The sequence below is a fragment of the Micromesistius poutassou genome (genome assembly GCF_964030765.1).
Source record: "Micromesistius poutassou genome assembly, chromosome: 12".
Classification (NCBI taxonomy): domain Eukaryota; kingdom Metazoa; phylum Chordata; class Actinopteri; order Gadiformes; family Gadidae; genus Micromesistius; species Micromesistius poutassou.
The window spans coordinates 7,521,014-7,542,664 of record NC_140282.1 but is presented as its reverse complement, the minus strand read 5'-3'; the positions used below and the strand labels follow the sequence as shown (position 1 = coordinate 7,542,664).

The window sequence follows — 21,651 nt, the reverse complement described above, 5'->3', positions numbered from 1 at the left end:
GTAGATGCTCAGTAGATGCTCAGTAGCCCAGTACTGCTGTGTGTGTTTCCGTGCCTCTGCATCTGCTGCCTTGCTTATTTTCCAACACTAAGTAATGAGTGCTAACAGAAAGTGATTGCGTCAGCTCTTCCCCCGGCCGACCTAAAGCCTGGAACCACCGCATGTGAGCGAGCAAACGAGTAAAGCTGCACCAAGATGTTCTCCTGCTCCCTCCTGGAGCTTCAGTCTTCAGAGACGCCCCTGGACCATGAATAATATATCTCAGTGCAGATCATCCACACCTCTTTCATTTGCTCTTGATTATGCAGCCGACAGAAGCATCCTTTGTCTGGATTAAATCAAGTCTAATTTACCTGATGACTCTCGGGCAGCGTTCTGCTCTCCAGGATCGTCTCCTTGGTTTGATTTGGGAAGCAGTGGGGTCCGGTCTGCAGAGGAGAGGAGGGGTTCAGGGTTACGCTCTGCACACGCTTCACACCTTAAAGATCCTGGAAAGCGATCGTTTTGGTTTTCTGAAAGCGGTCTCTTGCTGCCGTTTCCGTTTCCTGGTGCAAAATGCCAACATGGAAAACAATGATTGGGAAAGTCCATTTCTTTTCCCCTCAACATCAGACATGCATGCAGGGTTTCCTTTGGATGTGTATTTGCATACGATAGAGCAACCTCAGTGCCAATGTCATCGCACATATCAAACAAACACCCCGATAACGAGGAAATAATTAACCCGATGGCTTGTGCCTCAAACATGACAGCAAGTGAAAAATACGATGCATCTGGAAACATGTGAGGGTTGTATCAGGATGATTGACTCAAGCCTCCTTATTGACAATGACATTTATTTTTCACCAAAGCACATCATAGTGCAATTATATGACTAACAGGCCACCATTAAAAACCCACAGTCCCAATAAACAGTCCACCAGTAAACAAAACACTCCATTAGAGCATTAGTTCTGAATGCTGCTGTGCCTCCATCCTGTGTTCGAGTGCTTGTGGGGTGGAAGAGGGTTCGCTGGATGGTCTGAATGCGGAGAGGCGGCGGGGATGGTAATCGCTGAGAGGCTGCTATCTATAAACAGCTCCTTCACCATGTGAGACTTCTGTGGTTCGACGTGACTGATAAAGCTCACAAAAACATTTTGTGAGTTGCATTTCTGAGTTGCTTTCCTGGAATAGTGGAGTTAGGAGGAGGAAGCCGAGGGAGGAAGGCCTGATGTGATCCTAGGAGGGAGGAAGGCCTGGTGTGATCCTAGGAGGGAGGAAGGCCTGATGTGATCCTAGGAGGGAGGAAGGCCTGGTGTGATCCTAGGAGGGAGGAAGGCCGGGTGTGATCCTAGGAGGGAGGAAGGAAGGCCTGGTGTGATCCTAGGAGGTAGGAAGGCCGGGTGTGATCCTAGGAGGGAGGCCGGGTGTGATCCTAGGAGGTAGGGAGGCCGGGTCCAGCCTCCCAGCTGGTAGACACGCCATTCTGCTGAAGATCCCCGGTCCTTGCTCGAGGAGAAGAGCACACGACAAAGAAACGCTGTCCAATTCCAACCCAGGAGTCCAATATTTGTTTGTGAACTGGGAGCGTGTTGAACCGCCGAGGATTAAATGTGTTCTGGAGACTTCCTGCACTGGTCCCGCCCATGTTGAACTATGTTGACAATGTTCTCTTTGTGAAAACACCCGTTGTGCATGGTGTATGTTCCAGGGCCTCAGCAGGGCCTCAGCAGGGCCTCAGCAGGACCTTAGCAGGGCCTCAGCAGGGCCTCAGCAGGACCTTAGCAGGGCCTCAGCAGGGCCTCAGCAGGGCCTTAGCAGGGCCTTAGCAGGGCCTCAGCAGGACCTTAGCAGGGCCTTAGCAGGGCCTTAGCAGGGCCTTAGCAGGGCCTTAGCAGGGCCTCAGCAGGGCCTCAGCAGGGCCTCAGCAGGGCCTTAGCAGGGCTCCGCTGTACCGGGTCTCAGAGCGGGGAGCTCCCCTCCTCCGGGTGGTGCAGGGCTCACCGAGGGCAGAGGGCCGAGGGCTCTCACTGGGCCGAGGGCTCACCCCAGGCAGAGGGCCGAGGGCCGAGGGCTCACCCCAGGCAGAGGGCAGAGGGCCGAGGGCTCACCCTGGGCAGAGGGCCGAGGGCTCTCACTGGGCCGAGGACCGAGGGCTCACCCCGGGCCGAGGGCCGAGGGCAGAGGGCTCTCACTGGGCCGAGGGCCGAGGGCCGAGGGCTCACCCCGGGCCGAGGGCCGAGGGCAGAGGGCTCACCCCGGGCAGGACAAACACAACTCTGATTATAATTACCCGGGCTCATCCATCCATATGTTGATTAGCATATAGCGCTCTCTAGAAAGCCAACAAATGTTGTACTGGCCTAACTTTACGGTGACATTGGCCTCTCTGGTAAATAACAGCATTGCGGTGGCTGATGAATACGTGTTCTGTTCCTCTGGGAGCTGTAGCAACGGCCCAATGCACACAGAGCCCCCAGAGCCCTTATTCATTAATCATTGTTATTGGCCTTATCTCACCAAGGATGAGGCATTAATATGCATATTCTTCCTGCTTGGGGCAACATGCGGCACTGTATAGCAGCGTGTTTAGAAGCCCTTTAAAGTCTGGGAACAATCTGTTCATTTCTTAACTTGTGATATAATTTGACGTTATAATCTGTAGCTTTGAGCCATCCTAGTGTTAAATCACGTGATGGCTCTGGTTTGTCCGGAATATATTAAAAACAGATATTTGACCAAAGAAATGAGGTCCGTTGATAACAGCAAAGTCGTCTCAAATTACAGCTTATTGTCTTTCATTTTAAAATTGATATTGAGAAAACAGTGCGGGCTCTTAGGACTTGTCTCTCTCTATTTCCCCTGAGCCATCAGGAAGAGAAGGGGAGACGTGGCGGTGGTCATGAGGAAAGTACAATATCTGCATCTCCTGCTTCCAATGTGTCCCTTTTCATCTCGATCAAAAAGCCTCTCCCACTCCGAGGAGGATTTTCCTTTTTACCAGCTTGCCAGAAAGATGTCATCAATTATATTACACCAGCGAACATTGTTTTTGGCAAGATTTCATTACGGAACCACCTCTTTGACGGCTCTTCCACAAAGAGTAATTTCCTCCGGAGATGGCATGCGCCTCAACACAGCCAATCTTCTGAGATCCACCAATGGACCCGGGATGCATTATTGATAAACAAGTTTGAGGAAACCCATTCAGTCTTTCTGTCTTCCGTATGCATTCCTCACATCCGCTTGAAATCATTAAACCCTCTTGGAGCCATGCAACCAATCACGCGTTTGGCAAGCTCGGCATCCCTGGTCTAAGGTAGAACGAGGTTCTACGCTGAATGGAAACGCAATTCAATGGCTTCCTCTGAATAGGATAATCTGTTGAGTTGGGAACGATGATGGCCGTTTGTTTCAGCCACCATTCAGAGTCCCAGAGCAGCAGAACTGCTCGTCGTGCTCCAGTGGGATTGGGAGATAGGGTTTGTGTGTCTGGCGTGTCGCTACACACAGACTCTGTCTCCCTCTTCAATGACGCTGTTGCTTTGAGGAAAGTGCGTGGGTGATTCTACACGAAACGAACGAGCCACCGCCAGCTATCCATCTGTGTACTGCACCAGGGGGTCCACGTGTATTTTATAACTGTTGTTCAGATTGCGAAACCCAAATTATTACCGAAGTCACGGAAACAACTAAAGGTCTGTGTTCTGAAACTGAGCGGTGGACACCTGCAGTAGAAACGGGCTGTTTGGAGCCCGAAGAGAAACTCAGTGAACAGATGAAGCTGATGGGCTCTGGTCATTACAGTTTAATTAGTCCAGGGCTCACCTCCTCCATCTGGCAGGCCGGGAGGCTGCCGTCCTCTCTCCTCGTGACGCCCGCGTCTCCGGGCGCCTTGCTGGACTTCACCAGCCTCCGGACTTTGGAGATATCCTGAAACACGTCGAGAAACAAACACAACAAACGGTTACACTTTGAGGTTAAATGGCATGATGTCTTCTTTGCTGCTTAATTATACTTTCATTATTGTAGCATTTGGTTATCAAAGAAATTCCATTGTGGCAGTATAATATCTGAATACATTACAAATGATTTAAAAAAAAGATAATCAAACTTGTTTTGCATGTGATCGAGGTGAAATCGATGAAGTCTCTTTATCCCTGTTTTTGTTCCACTGATCAACTGACAGCCCAGATGAGTCCTCGTGGGTGTAACACGTCACCAGACTGAGCACAAGGACGTCACTTTAACTGCTGTTTGTTTGGCCTTGAGCCTGGAATCCAGATGGCTGACGGCCAACGTACTGCATTATACAATAGCATCATGTTATGATGCTACGTACTGTACAGGCCAGTGGGTCACTCAACAACCCCATCCATTCCACAATTAAATATCAATATGGTTATTTGGGGAAATCCAGCACTGTGCTAGCAAGCAGATCATTCCGTTTCTACAAAGGATGTTTTTCTTACACCTCGCCCACCCTTCATACCAACAACAGCACCGCAAATCCCACAGACCCTGCAAGTTTCCACCCCCTATGAATCGTCTTGAGTGGTGTGGGTAAACAACGCTGATTGGCTGCGTCGTTTGAACAAGAGGTTTGTGCTGATGTCGCTCAGTGTTTCCTCCTCTCCCTTCTCCTCCACATCAGAGGAGCCGCGGCACAAGCCTCGACTCGGCTCTCAAAGCAACTCTGCCACTGCAGCCCCTGCTTATTGAATCCTTGTGTTACACACACAATCCTTAACTGGGTCAAAAATGGCCTCCTGAGAACCTAAGTGATACGGTGGCAACATGTCAACCCGTCACTGTCAACGCCGCTCTCGTTAGTCAGCTGACGACATCTCTTCCAGCACATCCACTTGGAAGCACTTGAGAAAGTGGCCATTTTGGGGCTTCACAGGATCATCCATTATTACTGAGCTTTAAAAGCTCTGCTCTGAATAAACAGAATCCAAACTCCAGAGTCTGAAACCAAGCGATGCATGGCGAGAGACCAAGGTTTTAGAACGGTTAGGGGATGTTCTTCGGCACCTCGCAAAGTGGAGTATATAACAGTTTTAATAAAACAGTTAGTAAAACTACATAGCAGCAGAATTCAACAACATTCAATAAAACCCTGGGGGGTGGCATTAGCTCAGGAGGTAGAGCGGGTTGGCTGGTAACCGCAAGGTTGCTGGTTCAATCCCCAGCTCCTCCCCCAGTCGTGGTGTCCCTGAGCAAGACGTCTCACCCTAGTGGATGTGTGTCGGTGTGTGAATGTGTGCATGAATGGGTGAATGTCAGTCAACACTGTAAAGCGCTTTGGATAAAAGCGCGGTATAAATGAGGACCATTTACCATTTAACTACTATAGTATACATAGTACGTAACATAAAATGCTTCTTCCACCAACAATATAGTTCCTAACGCAGCAAAACAAAGTAGTATTGCTTTAAAGGTGCAGTTTGTGGGATTATCAACGTCTAGAGATGAGGTTGTGGTTGCGACCAACTGAATCCACCCACCAGCTCACCTGTCCAACAACAGAGACCCTACGGGGGCCTGGAAGGTGCCATGTAACATATATACAGTGTTGTCCTGTGCGACAGTATTGAGTAGCCAAGTGTCAAGTGATCTCTTGATAGAGACTGACTAGATGGGAGTCTGGGACACATGGGTCATAGCTCACACGTAAGACAGTTTGATTGTTCAATTAATATTCATTATCTAATTAATATTGTTAGGGTATTTTAAACTGCAAGCCATCAGAATCAAGATCAGAATCCTGGACCGGAACTATCCGCGAGGGGTGGGGAGGGGGGGAGAGCGGCAGGGAGAGGGGGAGGAGGGGGGGAGGGCGGCAGGGAGAGGGGGAGGGGGCGGGGAGAGGGGGAGGGGGTGAGGGCGGCGAGGAGGGGGGGAGAGCGGCGAGGAGAGGGGGAGGGGGCGGGGAGGGGGGGAGTGCCCGGTATCTGCGCAGGCTTTGGAGAGCCATCATCTCTCGTTACGGAGACGGAAAACTGAGCTTTATCGGACCAGGAGGATCACCGCTCGCCAAGAGCGTTAACCACAGAGCAGCCGTCCTGCTCTCTGCAGCTCACTGATGAATCTCGCCAGCACGGTGTGTGAGTGTGTGTGTGTGCATGTGTGAGTGTGTGTGTGTGAGTGTATAAGGTAAGGCTAAGGTAAACACTCTGCTTATCTGCAGTGTTTACCAGAGCCTAACGGCCATCACAGTAACTCTCACTACAGACGTTGGGCTGAGAGGGGGAGGCTGTAGGCTCTAGAACAAATAGATCTACCCTCATCCACTTTGGGATTCCCCAAAAACAACACAAATCAAAGTATGGGAAAAGATTTGAGTTTGAGGGTGCGACGTGTATTATTATTATTATTATTATTATCCAGAGAAAGCAGAACCCTGTTCCACTGGGTCCCACTTCAGAACAATCTTCTTGGGAGGAACACATCCAGCAGTGTGCTTTTATGACTGACTATCAACTAAATGATTGCCTTTTGATTACCAGCAGAAAAAAACATGTGATAAGTGATGCACTCAGCTACTTTCCACAAGTATTAAACTCTTGATAGATAGATAAATACACAGCAGAAGCAAGGATAACCGATTTAATTATGTTCTGAAGCAAGCTGAGCCTGCTCCTGCTGTTTGGCAGAATAATAAAGCACAGAGTCTTCAAAGAGCTGAGGGCTTGACATTTGCTTTCCTGCGAGTGCTCCCAACTTCCCCACTGAGCCTCACTCTGCCCGCTCCGTCCGGCTCCTCTTTGTGCTCGGTGATATCGCTGGATTATTATTTTTTGGCAGTGATTTAAACGAATTGCTCCCCTGTCCCTGCACCGCGCTACACCCCTCACCCCCCGACAACAACACCTTCACCCCCCTCTGATCCCACGCACCGCAGCAAGGGCCAGGAGTCACCGTACTTCAGCAGGGCTCCGCTGAATAAATCAGAAGGGACCAGACTCCAGGACCACAGCAATTACGGCGGCGCGTCCTCTACAGGCGGCCAGAGGGCGGCTGACTCCAGAACAGCCCGCCATGCCTCTGTAACGCCCGTCATCATAGCGGGGCGACTGACTCCAGAAGAGCCCGCCATGCCTCTGTAACGCCCGTCATCATAAGAGGGCGGCTGACTCCAGGTCTGCATGTCTCTGTAACGTTTGTCAGCGTACATCATGAGCGTTGGCAGCACACAATAACTTAATTAGCGCGCTATCGATGCCGCAGCGTGTAATTGTGGTGGGAAGCGATCCTAACTGGCTGCTTGTGTCTGTTTGGCTCAGTCTGGAATGAACTCGTCTCCTTCTTCTTTTTTCTCCTCCCTGCATGAAAAGTGATTCGAGGGTATCAGGTTTGTGTGTACAGTAGAGGCTGAGAGGCTGAGAGGCTGATAGGGGGTCAGTACGGAGGCTGAGAGGCTGAGAGGCTGAGAGGCTGAGAGGGGATCGGTACGGAGGCTGAGTGGCTGATAGGGGGTCAGTACGGAGGCTGAGAGGCTGAGAGGCGTCAGTATGGAGGGCTTTGAGAGGCTGCTTTGAGAGGCTGCTTGGTGAGGCTGCTTTGAGAGGCTGCTTGGTGAGGCTGATTGGTGAGGCTGCTTGGTGAGGCTGCTTGGTGAGGCTGCTTTGAGAGGCTGCTTGTGAGGCTGCATTGCGGCTGTGCCGTGGCCCTGGTTGGTGACAGCGGTACGAGGAGACGATGGTATTGAGGCATCAGACAGAGATGTAAAGAGGAAGAGGAACCTCTTGCTAGCAGCGCCGGGCGGGGGGGGGGGGGGGGGAGTGGTAGCTCCATTGATGAAAGAAAAGCCTCTTAAAGAGAATTTCTCACCAGGATCATAGATGGCAGATAGGGCACAAGGTTCTTACAGTCGGCTTGATGAGTTAAAAGCGACTGCCACAGAAGTATTTCAGGAGGAAGAAGAAGCAAAAAGAAGCTAAGGACATCTCTGTGATAAGGGTTAGGAGTAGACAGGATTCAGAAGACACAAGAGGTGCTCAGAGCTCTGAGGGACAGTTCACTCTGTTCCACTCTGTGGTGGTTAAGACCTAGTGGAGTAGCAACATCTGTAGCGAAGCAGATTTAATATAGAAAGAAATGACCAAAATAAACTAAATCCACCCAAAACGTGAAAGGGTTTTGCATAAAATGTGTTCCCTAGAATAAACCCTTTGATGACTCCTCTAGGGGCCACACTGGGCCCCGGGTTCAGCGCCAGGGAGCAGACGGCGGTTAACAGACCGCCACTTGGCCCGGGACATGTCAATGTTTCCGGCGAGTTCTCTGACTGTCTTTGCCCCATTGTTATATCTAGTAATTGTTTCCACGGCGATGTCTCTCTGAAGGGTGATATCCAGGACATCTGGTTGACAAATAGTCACTTAAATGGAAGTTAATGACGGTGAGTGCTTCATTGATATTGCAGAAAGGGTATTATGGGAGCTGCGATGTGTGGCGAGGTGAGCTCTCTGGCATGGTATCAGCTTCCATTACACCGGGCGGGGACTTACAATTCATAACCAATCTAATCAAAAAGTTCCGTAACCATGAACAGGGGACACATTACAGCGTCTGACGTGAAATCAATCTGACGGGTCGCTTTACCACCTCGTCAAACGTCGCTGGGGTGTGGGTCTCATTGTTCTGGTCATGCGGTCGTACCAAAGCATCCTTAAGCCTGCCTTGTATTGTTGTAGACCTTCTCTCTCATGCTATGCTTGGTGATACTCATGTTTCTACCCAACACTGCTCTATGAAATATGTAATTGCTTTCGAGAGAAACTGACAGAGGCTACAGGAGTTGAAAAACAGATTATTCTCTGAGCTAAATCAGAGTCTATGCAGAACATTTGTAATGAAACATTATCATATAATGGCTGGTGTTTGTCAGAGAGTTCTATACGATGGCATGGCTTCCTATAAAAACAGCGAGGAGGAACATGTCAGGTACTTGCAAAGATAACAACAATATTTAGTCTGCAGGTGCTTAGTGGTAGTCGTACCATTGACAGACCAAATCACATCTGTGTGGTTCCAGGACAAGAAAGAAACTAAAACAATTAACACTTCTCATTGGACTTTAAGATGCAGATCTTTGGTCCAAAGCTGTAAAGAAGAAGAGGAAAAAGAAGCGTCTTGATGTGAATGACAAGGTGAATCCTTTGTGTGGTACCTTGGCGTGGGGCTGCTGGTAGGTGACTCTGGAGCTGTTGATGAGCGGAGAGTATCTGAACAGCTGGGCTGAGCTGGCGGGGAAACGATGGCTGCCGCCGTTGTGCTGGTTCTGCAGGACGGCCGAGAAGCAGATGTGGACCGTGTCCTTAAGGGCCTTGAGCTGAGACTCCTGGTGGGGAAGAACAAAACGAACCGGCCCTTTACATTCACTTTAACTTTCACTTTCTGTTTCACTTTCGCTTACTCTTCCTCTCAGAGTGGAAGATAGTAAACTCTTCTACAGAGAGTCTCTGTAGAAGAGGTTTACTATTCAGGTCAAGCTATTCTCTCCAAAGAGAAGCATAGAATCTGTGCTCTTCATTTTGTTTCTGTGATGGCTAATTTAGCTGACAGTAAAACCATAACAGTGCAAGCAATGACAAGAGGTGGCAGCCGGGCCTTAGGTGACCCATTATAAAATGGTAAACAACCTAGAGACCTTTACAGTGATACGGGCCATGGAAGCTACTGTGAGCATCCTGAATAATAACAAGCAAAGAAAAACACTGTTTCATAGCGATGCCTGCTTCTGTTGCATCGGAATACAATGGGGAGGGGGAGAGGGGGAAGAAGTGGAGAGAGGGAGAGGTAAGAGGTGAGAGGCGAAGAGGGGGAGAGGTGAGAGGGGGAGAGGGGAAGAGAGGGAGAGGGGGAGAGGGGGAGAGTGATGGTGGTTTGTGGTTCCATTCACCTTGTCCAGTGCGGTGTTCTCCAGCTGCTCCTTGGCGACGGTCAACTTGTGCTCCAGATCCAGGAGCTGCTGCCCCTGTGAGAACAGTTCATTATCAGCTTTACTCACTTCGTTAAACCTATCAGGCCCACACAGAGAATACAAACACCTTATTACTTTTTGACCGTGAATATTGTGTTGACTTGCCTTGTTTCCGACACTTTAGGGGTCTTCATTGAAAACATGTTTCCGATAATACTGTGTACAGGCTACTGTTATTTCTCTGGCTATGGTCTGGTTCATATCAATACATGTCCTTCAGTCTTTTAGAATATCCAGCGGAACAATTATTTAATCCTTTCCCCTGGTAGCGACTTTTACATTGTGTGGCAAATGTGTAAAAAAATCTGGTGTAGAAGCTTAGAGTACAAAGTACACGGTTCACGAGACACACACCCCCCAAACACAAAGTACACGGTTCACGAGACGCACACACCCCCCAAACACAAAGTACACGGTTCACGAGACACACCCCCCCCACAACACAACAACACCTAAGCCCCTTTATGTGGGGCGTGTATTACGAGGACTTCTGATCACTCTGCTCAACTAGAAAAAGGCTTTGGAGCAACCAGCTGTGGCACATTGCCTGTTCACGGCGTGGGACTAAGAACAAGACTTATTGCTACTAAGTAGGTAGTGAGGCGGACGCGTGTGTGCGCCTTCAGAAGAGCTCACCATTTGTCACATTACCAGACACTGTGAGGGGCCACGCTAGGTGAGAGTTGGTTACAGCCATACTTGAATCCATGAATCGAAGCACACACACACGGGACACAAGGCCTTCAGTCGCCCTCACCCTTGAGATCGTATAATAAAATCGACGGAGGCCTGTGATAGGTCTCCAATTACATGTATTGATTAATTCATCAGCAAGAATGGGTGTGATATTTATTACAGAAGGATATCGTTTTATCGCCGCCGCGGCAGTCATCACCGGCCTTGGGAATGAACTTTACATTGTGAGATTTTATGTTGGATCTTTTAGTGGCCTCTAACAATGATATAGAGCAGAGCTTCAAAGCCAAGGTCAGGCAGCCTAGGAGGCGGGCGGGGTCCCACCTCCAGCCACAGGGAGTCTCCTAGATGGATAGAAATAAGAGAGAGAGAGAGACAGAGAGAGAGAGAGAGAGAGAGAGAGAGAGAGAGAGAGAGCGATAGAGATAAAGAGAGAGAGAGAGAGAGATGGATAGAGAGAGAGAGAGAGAGAGAGAGAGAGAGAGAGAGAGATACAGAGAGAGAGAGAGAGAGAGAGAGTGATAGAGACAGAGAGAGAGAGAGAGAGATAGAGATAGAGAGAGAGAGAGAGAGAGAGAGAGAGAGAGCTGTGTCGGGCCGTGGTGGACTGTATCTGCTCTGGTGGATCCAGAGGAGGAGCCGTCGGCTCAGGGCTGATCGCTCTGGACGAGTTTCAGTTCTTCTACAAACTTTAGTCCATCAACAGAGCTCCTGATTGGCTGGAGATAACAGAAACACTGAAGTGTGTCTGACGAGGCGGTGGGCTCAGCGTCTCCCTCCAGGTCTCCTGGATTCACTCCTGATCAAATTCAACTCAGCACGCCTTGTGTTTATTCTATTATGGAGATTGCATTGAGTGCGTTAAAAAACGTATTCCCCAACATCTCAGGAACTCATTCTGGAATATTATGGTTGAATAAATAAGGGAAACTGAAAAGGAGAAATTATCTATAATTGAGGGAAAAGTTTGTATTCAGTTCTGCTCCACTTAAGAGCTGATGTAGGTAAGATTTAAGTGCTGTAATTTGAGTGTAATTTGTTCCAAATGCCACAGCCATCCGTCAGCGATTAGTTATTGAAATGCTGGGTGAGGATCTGGGCTGTGACCATCTGCCTCGGCAGGAGACCAGGAGACCAGTCCACCCAGACTCCTTTACTCTACAGACCGCCTCTGCTGCCCCACGGGGCCGTCAGCGCCCTGCAGGGGGCCCTGCAGGGGGGCCCACAGGGGGCCCTACAGACCGTCCTGCCTCTGCTGCCCCACTGGGCCATCAGCGCCCTGCAGGGGGCCCTACAGGGGCCCTACAGGGGGCTCTACAGACTGTACAGACTGTCCGTCAGCGCCCTACAGGCGCTGACGCCCTACTCCCGCTCGCGTTACGTCTGAAACTGACAGATTTGGCAGAGGTTTGTAACAGAGCCAAATCGACGCCTGTAAGAATGAACCGCTATGACAGACTGGGGTGGGGTTGATACTGGGGTGGAGTTGATACTGGGGTGGGGTTGATGATGTGGCTGATACTGGGGTGGGGTTGATACTGGGCTGTGGTTGATACTGGGGTGGGGTTGATACTGGGGTGGGGTTGATGATGTGGTTGATACTGGGGTGTGGTTGATACTGGGCTGTGGTTGATACTGGGGTGGGGTTGATACTGGGGTGGGGTTGATGATGTGGTTGATACTGGGGTGGGGTTGATACTGGGGTGGGGTTGATGATGTGGTTGATACTGGGGTGGGGTTGATACTGGGGTGTGGTTGGTGGTGTGTTTGAGGAGGGACATGGGGTGTGATTGATGGTGTGTTTGAGGGCGTGTTGTTTGGGCGACCCGCCACCAGGGGATTTAAACATTTGAAGAAGTAAAGAAGTACTGAAGAACTAATAGAATAGTTTTCATTTCAGCCGCTGGCGTCTATGGTTTGTGCACTTTTCTATGCAGCATATTGTTTATCTTCATATCTTCTGCTCTCTTTTCACAAAACTAATCTTTCCGACAGCACCTTTAATTAAATTCCTAAAAAGTTAAAGTTTGCATATTTTCTATAAAAATAACGTCATGTTATTTCTTCACTGATGTGTGCAGGTGAGTCACAGAAGAAGCTGTTTGATCTGACGCTCAGAGCGGGCCTGGTGACCCCTGACCCCCCTCGTTTTGACCCCTGACCCCCCTCGTGGTGACCCCTGACCCCCCTCGTGTTGACCCCTGGTGACCCCTGACCCCCCTTGTGGTGACCCCTGACCCCCTTGCTGTCTGTTGACCCCTGGTGACCCCTGACCCCCTTGCTGTCCCCCCTTGACCCCTGGTGACCCCTGACCCCATCAGGCCGGACAGAGCGGGGGCGTTCTGAGTCATCGCCGGAGAGGAAACCTGACATTTTGCTCCAACCAGAGGAAGCGGCCGCGGGTCACTTCCTGTTCGAGGGGCATTGTTTGCGGTGTGATGTTTGACAAGTCAAAGAGCGACGCCAAATTAGCTCCTCTACGGCGCCAGCAAATCACCCGCGCCCATTACGTTTAGGGCTCAGATGAAAGGCGGGTGACATTGAGGAATAGCAATGTTTTGGGGCGAGCGAAGGATGCAATTTAGTGCCAACGATTTACGGTCGGTGATAGCGGCAGAACATTCCACGGATCACTCATTCCAGAGTCCAGACAAAGGAGCAGCCGCTCAGCCCGCCGCCGCGGACCGGCCAGCAGCTGAAGGCCGAGGCCGTCTCTATTTTTAGCCGTTCCCCGGCGCCTCACAAACGAGGGGTCAGGCAGGGCGCATTATACGTTTTTAAAGTAGCCAAATGTCAACGTGTATCGTCGCAAACTTAACGCGACAAAAGGCTCTGAAAGGTCAGACGTCGGATGAGAAATTGTCAATAAATAAGGCGGGAGGTTACAGGAACGCCGGAACGCCGGAACGCCGGGGCCTGTGAGGGACGCTGCAGAGGCGGCGTTCCCATGCTAATATATCCGCAGTCGTTCTCCATCGTCCCGAGACATAAATCCAGAGTTTGGTAAGTGGCAATTTTTGCTGATGTTCATAATAAATGTCCTCTGTGCTGAACGGTTGCGATGCATAACGTCATTTGCAATTCATCCCGGGTGAATTTCCTGACGGCTAATGCATACTTTCCTATCTGCATGATTATATGCTGTCAACACCAGCTCCTGTTATTGGGCGGCAGAGTGACAGGAGAGGAGAGGAGAATGTAGCGTTTGACATTAGGAGCGCTCGCTTCCTGCACTGCTGTTGCCTGACTGGAGGGGGCTGTGTAATTGCAAATTGAATTAATTGGCTTTTCTGCCGTGCGGTCTCAAGGTGACTGCAGTACTTGTTTGTCCAGTGCCACAAAGCCGTCGATTCGAGCTTACCTTAAAAATTAAATCCTTTTTCCCGTACCGGAGTTCCTTCAGTTGAGCCTGGATTTTTTTGGACTGCAAAGGAAAGATAAGGAAATAAGTGTTAGCTTATTCAAATGGTGGAATTGGTTTTAGATCACAGTGTGGGATTCAGCGAGCTGTGGCGGGAGGCTCCTTTGTGAGAGTTCCCCAGGTCCTCGTAAGGGAGAGAAAATATCAAATCTTCCCTTCACTAAACTGCAAAGCCCACACAATGATGCAGTCATGGGCTGGCCGCCTGCCCACCGTCCTCCACTGCAACTCCACCTCTGTGCACACACACAACACACACACGCACAACACACACACGCACAAACACACACACGCACCCACCCTCACACGCACACGCACAACACACGCATGCACAAACACACACACGCACCTACCCTCACACGCACACGCACAACACACGCACACAAACACATACACACACCCTCAGCCTACACCCAGTCACTGGTAGCGACAGCCCTGGTGGACGTTGCTGTGGCTCAGGCAGCTGACGCACTAACACACAATCACATTCAGAGCAGAGCCCAACCGCCAGCTGCTGGGAGGGAAGAGGAAGAACTCACACAACAACTAAGGTAAGCACAATGTGTAAAGAAATAAATATATATTAATAAAAAGTGAAGAGGTGAGTGTGGCCGGGACGGCACTGAGAGTGATTCAGGAGTGGATGGAAGGAAATGGCTCTTTCTAGAAGTCTCTATTCAACACATATCACCCTGAATAAAACATCTCATCATAATGTCCTGTTAACCAAATACACAATGAGATGTTGTTTCATTAACTTCTACTTCTAGCTTTTATGTCTGAACTAAAAGAAATACACAAAATAATAAAATAATACTGTTGACTTAAATACCGAGCGAGGGAGACAATGAATGCTGTGAGAGGAAAAAATGCGAGGAGAGGAGAAGAGCTTTGAAGAGTGTTTTCCTCCCCACTGTGACTCAACCTCTCAGAGCAGCGAGGAACACAACCGTTCTCTCCTCCGTGGGTAACATCATGCTCCATCTGGATACACGGTTGGATAATGCATGCGTCATAGTATATCGTCACCAGTTCTCATCTTTAATTACCATTAACGAGGGACTCTAAAAATCTCTAAAAATAATTGATGACCTTGCTGACATTCTACTTTTTGTTTTTTTGACTTCTTTATTCTATAAAATGCCTAAAGGCTGTTTCCAAATACCAGCTCATTTTTAAAAGCCTGCAACTGTTGCTTTGGCAGATCTGTCCTTCATAGCCTTTTAACACAGAAAAATGGATACACTCGCTATATTCCAATAAATACGTACGTTCTCAGAAACCGTCATTAAAGCCAAATTAAATGCATAGTCATTGTGCATTTTGTGTCAACAAAAACGCAAACAAATTCAATCCATTGTTGATAACATACTCTCTGCAGTTCTGACTGAAGCCTCTAACTATAACTATACTATTACTATACTATACTATACTATTACTTTACTATACTACTAACTATAACTATATACTATCATAATAAATCCCTAACGGTAACCTTCCCTCACATACTGGATCATCTGAGCTGACTAGCTGGCTGGTTGCTTGACTTTTGTCGACATACATACCCCAGCCTTCACGTCCGGGAACTCGAACGCACCCCGCGTTACGTAAGACCCTCCGCGCCCATCAGCCAGTGTGACGTACCGCATGTCAGAAATGCAACCTCTAAATGTAGCAGCGTTTCCCCGTTAAGCTCGTCCAGCTCTGTTATAATGAACCACCTCCGGTGCCTCGCCTCCTGCCTCAGCTCGTCTAGACGACGCACTCTAGACCACACAGCCATTCATTTCTTTGTAACATTTCTGGTTTATGGATTTGATTTTGTTTAGGGGATCTGCTGGGTTTTACTGTCTTTTTACTGAACTATCTGCCTTATAAATCTGCCGTTTTGATAGTGCCGCCGCCGCAGCCCGGAACAGCACTGAACGAAAAGAAAACCAAAAGTTAAAATAGAGAGAAATAAATAGTCCAGTGCACCTCCGCTCCTCCTGGGAGCTGCAGAAGTGTGTCAGCAGGCCGGCAGGAGGCCTGGGCGCCATAGATCAGGTGTTGGAGACAATATTACATGACAGCTAACTACAGGTAGAGCAGCTGTTTGCTGCGTGCGGAGGGACGGCTGGCCGTTTCCCGGCAACGCGCTGAGCCCTGATTGGTGGTTGTCTGGGGTACAATGTTCTCCGTGTGATACACGACTTCTCTCCCTTGTTACACCGACCTGTTCCTCCACTGGATACGGAGAACCGCTTCTAGTGCTGGAGGAGAGGTGTGGGCTGCGCTATAAGTGATTAAGGCTCGGATATATATATATATATATATATATATATATATATATAGACACACTCATTGCATTTATATAATATTTAGTAAGGTACCCAAAGCACTTTACACAATGAGTATGTGTGACATCTCACCCACTGCAGCACCCACAGGGTGCAACAAAACAGCACCCACAGGGTGGTGAACGCCTCCCAGAAGGCTCCCAGAAGGCCCCCAGAAGGCTCCCAGAAGGCCCCCAGAAGGCTCCCTGCTCAGCCTCCAGAGCAGCCAGCCCTGCCCTGCAGCCTTGGTTCTGCAGTTCCTTTGTTGTTCTACGCTAGCATCAGCCCACTGGCCGTAGAGTCCTCTCCATAACACGTTCAGCCTCTTCTTCATCAGCCCACCGTAGTGTCCTCTCCATAACACGTTCAGCCTCCTCTTCAGAGGAGGAATAATGTCAATTAACTGAACCTTCTTCGTCAGCACAGCGGTAAACGGGTTATTGGGTGTGAGAGCGGCTCGGCCCTCCCCCTCTCCCCCTGACCTCATGTTCACACAATCATCTGCCACCCTCCCCCCCTCTCCCCCCTCTCCCCCCTCTCCCCTGGAGAGGGGGGGGGGGATTGTATAAGCAGGTCATTCATGCTCATGATGAAAGGGAGATAGACAGAGAGAGAGAGATAAAGAGCGAGAGAGCGAGAGAGAGAGACGTGGAGGATGCTGTACAGCATGTCTCAGCTCTCCCCAGGAGCCGCAGCTCTCTCTAGAAGGGCGGGGATTGTGTCAGAGAAAGAGGCCGCGTGGCAGGCTGTGAGTGACGGGTGAGTGTGTGAGTGTGTGTGAGTGTGAGTGTGGGAGTGTGGGAGTGTGAGAGTGTGTGAGTGTGTGAGTGTGGGAGTGTGTGAGTGTGTGAGTGTGTGAATTGTGTGAGTGTGTGAGTGTGTGAGTGTGAGTGTGTGAGTGTGGGAGTGTGTGCATTGTGTGAGTGTGTGAGTGTGGGAGCAAGCACACGGGCGAAAACGATCCATTTTCCTTTGATGCGTTTCAGGAATATCGCTGTAAAGACGGACTCGTTGCGAAAACGCATCAAGCTGAAGAAACGCTGTAGTACATATTCAAGGCCACTGTGTGGCGCTGGTTCTCCACAAAAAAAAGTGGAGTGTATCAAGCCTGGGCGCTGTATACAAACATACAGTCGAGGAGGAGAAAGCAGTTGTTAAACCTTTTCGATTGAGCAGAAATACTTTTTAATGTACATTTAGTAATTAAATTCACCAAGGGGCTGTATTTAAAGCTACAAAAAAATACAAATCAAATAAATTAATAAAAAAATCAACACAACTCTAACGTCCCCAGCTGGTGGGGGGGGGGGGGGGGGGGGCGATGACGTCATTGTTTGCGTTTCATGCGTCCACACGAATCCTAACACGAAACCGCACAGGTCCGTTTTTATCTGAATCCACCCTCGGAGGTGGTTTCAGAAAAGTGCATTTTCGGGCAGTGGATCCGCCAGATCCGTCTGGACGGTCGGCCCAAACGCACAAGACTTAACCCTAACCCTAATCAAACACACAAGACTTAACCCTAACCCTAACCAAACTCACAAGACTTAACCCTAACCCTAACCAAACGCACAAGACTTAACCCTAACCCTAACCAAACGCACAAGACTTAACCCTAACCCTAACCAAAAGCACAAGACTTAACCCTAACCCTAACCAAACGCACAAGACTTAACCCTAACCCTAACCAAACGCACAAGACTTAACCCTAACCCTAACCAAACGCACAAGACTTAAAGACTTCTGCAGTTTACCCAAAAAATCGTCTCCGTGTGGACGGGGCCAGAGTTTCAAAGTCCTGATTGAAGATTCTATCAAAAACTTTTCCCTCTGAAACACCTCACTGGCCCGTTTGAGGAGACTCAGTGAAGAAAGATCCTTGAAACGTGAAGAACAGGCAGAAGAACAGACAGAAGAACAGAAGAACAGAAGAGAACCACAGGACGAGCCTCAGCTCAGGGTGAACTTCAGCTCAGCGTCAGTGTGAAGAAGGACGGCATGGATGGAAAACCAAGCGAAGACAATCCCATGGATTACAAAGCAGCAGCTATACAACAGAAGACTTCACAATAGACAGCCTTCACTGCCAGAGCATATCCAGACACACAGAAAACCCTTCAGAAGACTACCTTTTATAGTAGTCTCTATTCACACGTGGTATTGTAACGCGCTCCATGCTAATACACTAGCATCATTCAGCCATCGTCCCCAGTGCTCTAGAGCCACGCCCTTTGAGGGCCTTTATTGAAACGACGACTGTCCTGCTGAGTGGAGGCAGTCTGAGGCCCCTCACCCAGCGGACCCCTCACCCAGCCGGCCCCCAGCGGACCCCTCACCCTGCGGGCCCCTCACCCAGCGGGCCCCTCACCCAGCCGGCCCCTCACCCAGCCGGCCCCCAGCCGGCCCCTCACCCAGCCGGCCCCTCACCCAGCCGGCCCCCAGCCGGCCCCTCACCCAGCCGGCCCCTCACCCAGCGGGCCCTAATGCCCCCCGTCCCCCGGTGAGGAGAGCAGAGAGGAGGGGGTCCTCACAGGACCCCTACAGCCCCCCACCCCCCCCTGTGTACAGCCAAAGGAAGGCCTGTGGAGGAGAACCAGAACCTCCACAGAAGATTCCAGGTTAACAAATGTTACAACTGGGATCACTGGTTTCTGGTTTAGCACCAGTGTCGCCGCTAGCTCCAAAGCTCTTCTCTAGACCGGCCCGTTCCGCTCTGACCACATTGGAGCCAGCGGAACCATTCCACCAGCTCCATCTCCCCAGGGCGGGTCTGGTGACGGTGGTCTGGTGTTCTGGTGGTCTGGTGGTCTGGTGACGGTGGTCTGGTGGTCTGGTGGTCTGGTCACGGTGGTCTGATGACGGTGGTCTGGTGGTCTGGTGGTCTGGTGACGGTGGTCTGGTGACGGTGGTCTGGTGGTCTGGTGACGGTGGTCTGGTGGTCTGGTGACGGTGGTCTGGTGACGGTGGTCTGGTGGTCTGGTGGTCTGGTGGTCTTGTGACGGTGGTCTGGTGGTCTGGTGACGGTGGTCTGGTGGTCTGGTGACGGTGGTCTGGTGGTCTTGTGACGGTGGTCGGGTGGTCTGGTGGTCTGGTGACGGTGGTCTGGTGGTCTGGTGGTCTGGTGACAGTGGTCTGCTGACGGTGGTCTGATGATGGTGGTCTGGTGGTCTGGTGACGGTGGTCTGGTGGTCTGGTGGTCTGGTGACGGTGGTCTGGTGGTCTGGTGACGGTGGTCTGGTGGTCTGGTGGTCTGGTGGTCTTGTGACGGTGGTCTGGTGGTCTGGTGACGGTGGTCTGGTGGTCTGGTGGTCTGGTGATCTGCCGACGGTGGTCTGGTGACGGTGGTCAGGCTGAGCTGACGGTGTCGTCGTGGTGCAGGGTGTCACCAGCGCTGGCGGCCATATCAATAGTTTCCAAGCAACCGTTACGCTCATTTCTTTATTTTATTTAACCTTGGTATAACGGCCGGTCACAAGGGCGAGAGAGAGAGAGAGAGAGAGAGAGAGAGAGAGAGAGAGAGAGAGAGAAAGAGAGAGAGAGAGAGAGAGAGAGAGAGAGAGAGAGAGAGTCAGAGACAGAGACAGAGAGAGAGAGTCAGAGACAGAGAGAGAGAGAGAGACAGAGACAGAGAAAGAGAGAGAGAGAGAGAGACAGAGAGACAGAGAGAGAGAGAGAGAGAGAGAGAGAGAGAGAGAGAGAGAGAGACAGACAGAGAGAGACAGAGACAGAGAGAGCTGACTCATCCGTCCATCATGACTGCCGGTCAGCCTCATGACGGGGGTCTCCCAGAGGTCAGTTATAGGTCATAGAGGTCAGGGTTCGTTATGCCGTGGCCCGTGGTCATGGAATAACATAAGGAGGAGCACTCATTCAGAGATCACGGAGGCGCTGGACGGACAGAGAGGACCCACCCTGCCGGGCCGGCTGGTGGGTCGGTGTTCCCGTCCTCTCTGGCTGATGATTGGCTCTGCTCCACTCGCTGTTTAAACGGGTTCTAACTTCAACACGTGCTGATGACACGGGGACGAATGTGAGGCTCAGCAGAAGAGAGCCGCAGTAGTAAAACAACGTTCTAAAACGCTGTTCTGTGAGACCGGCCCCACAACGATAAAACGTGTTATTCTTCACGTAACCATGTACGGTAAAATGACAAATTAGACATAGAAACAGGATTGTGCAAAAGAAAAACTAAAAGACTTTGACCTTTTTCTGCTCAGTGTTCAACGTTGTTCTGAGAACATGTTGTTGAGCAGGTTGTTTCTGACAGAAGCTGCGTAAATCGGTCCTTACCTCTTCTGTGTGGACGTCACACAGCTTGTTGCCTGACAGAAGCTTGTTTTTCAGGCTCTTGTTCTAAAAGGAGAAGAAGACAAGAGGAATACTCATTGAATTGGATTTGACCAGACCGACTCAACACTAACCAATAACAAGCAGACACAAAGTCAGACGGCGGTTTAGGGTCTGCCAGTAGAAATGAATGCAGCCAGTGGCCTTCACTTGATCGTCATGCTCTTGCCCTACAGGTTATCTTGACATTGAGCATACATTACGGCACAAAATGCCCTCTTTGATGTGACAAGCAAGTATTGCAGTAAACAGGGCATCCTCCATAACCTCAAATATATATTCTGAAAAAGCCATTTGGAAATACAGCATTGTACAAATGGAAACTGATGAAATTCTAAAGAATATTCAATTACATGTAATCCTATTAGGTTTTTTCTAAATGTTTTTGCTGGTATGACCTCCGAAGCCCATTAGATCAGTCTGTTGGACAGAGGGCCTGGCCGTTGATCACAGCTTACAGGAGTTCCTACATGTTGGATAAAAGGGGAATGCTTTGTGTAAACCTGCTGAAGGACCGCCAATAGAAATGGTGTGCACTCATAAACGTACAAATGAAAGAACAATATTGATACTGCCAATCCACAAATACAAATAAAAACATCAAAAGGTCTATAAGGTCTGTAAATCTGGAGGACTCAGTGTAGCATTGACTGATGGACGCCCCCATTAGCATCAAGCTGCTCTTTAAGGACGCTGGGCTGGGGGATGGGGGATAGCATGCTAGAGCTAGGGCTCCTCCCTGTTAGCGATAGCATGCTAGAGCTAGGGCTCCTCCTTGTTAGCGATAGCATCCTAGAGCTAGGGCTCCTCCCTGTTAGCGATAGCATCCTAGAGCTAGAGCTCCTCCCTCCTAGCGATAGCATCCTAGAGCTAGAGCTTCTCTCTCCTAGCGATAG

General features: G+C 50.0%; 1 protein-coding gene across 1 annotated transcript in view; it reads right to left on the bottom strand.

The window, feature by feature from the left end:
- luzp2 (leucine zipper protein 2) overlaps positions 1-21,651 on the bottom strand; it is a gene marked incomplete at its 5' end in the record, with an annotated part of 55,096 nt that overhangs the window by 3,507 nt on the left and 29,938 nt on the right. The window contains 6 exons of the mRNA XM_084475906.1: positions 354-428; positions 3,811-3,915; positions 9,161-9,331; positions 9,893-9,967; positions 14,031-14,093; positions 20,699-20,761. Coding sequence (XP_084332032.1) covers positions 354-428; positions 3,811-3,915; positions 9,161-9,331; positions 9,893-9,967; positions 14,031-14,093; positions 20,699-20,761 — 552 coding nt within the window. The remainder of the gene's footprint in view (positions 1-353; positions 429-3,810; positions 3,916-9,160; positions 9,332-9,892; positions 9,968-14,030; positions 14,094-20,698; positions 20,762-21,651) is intronic.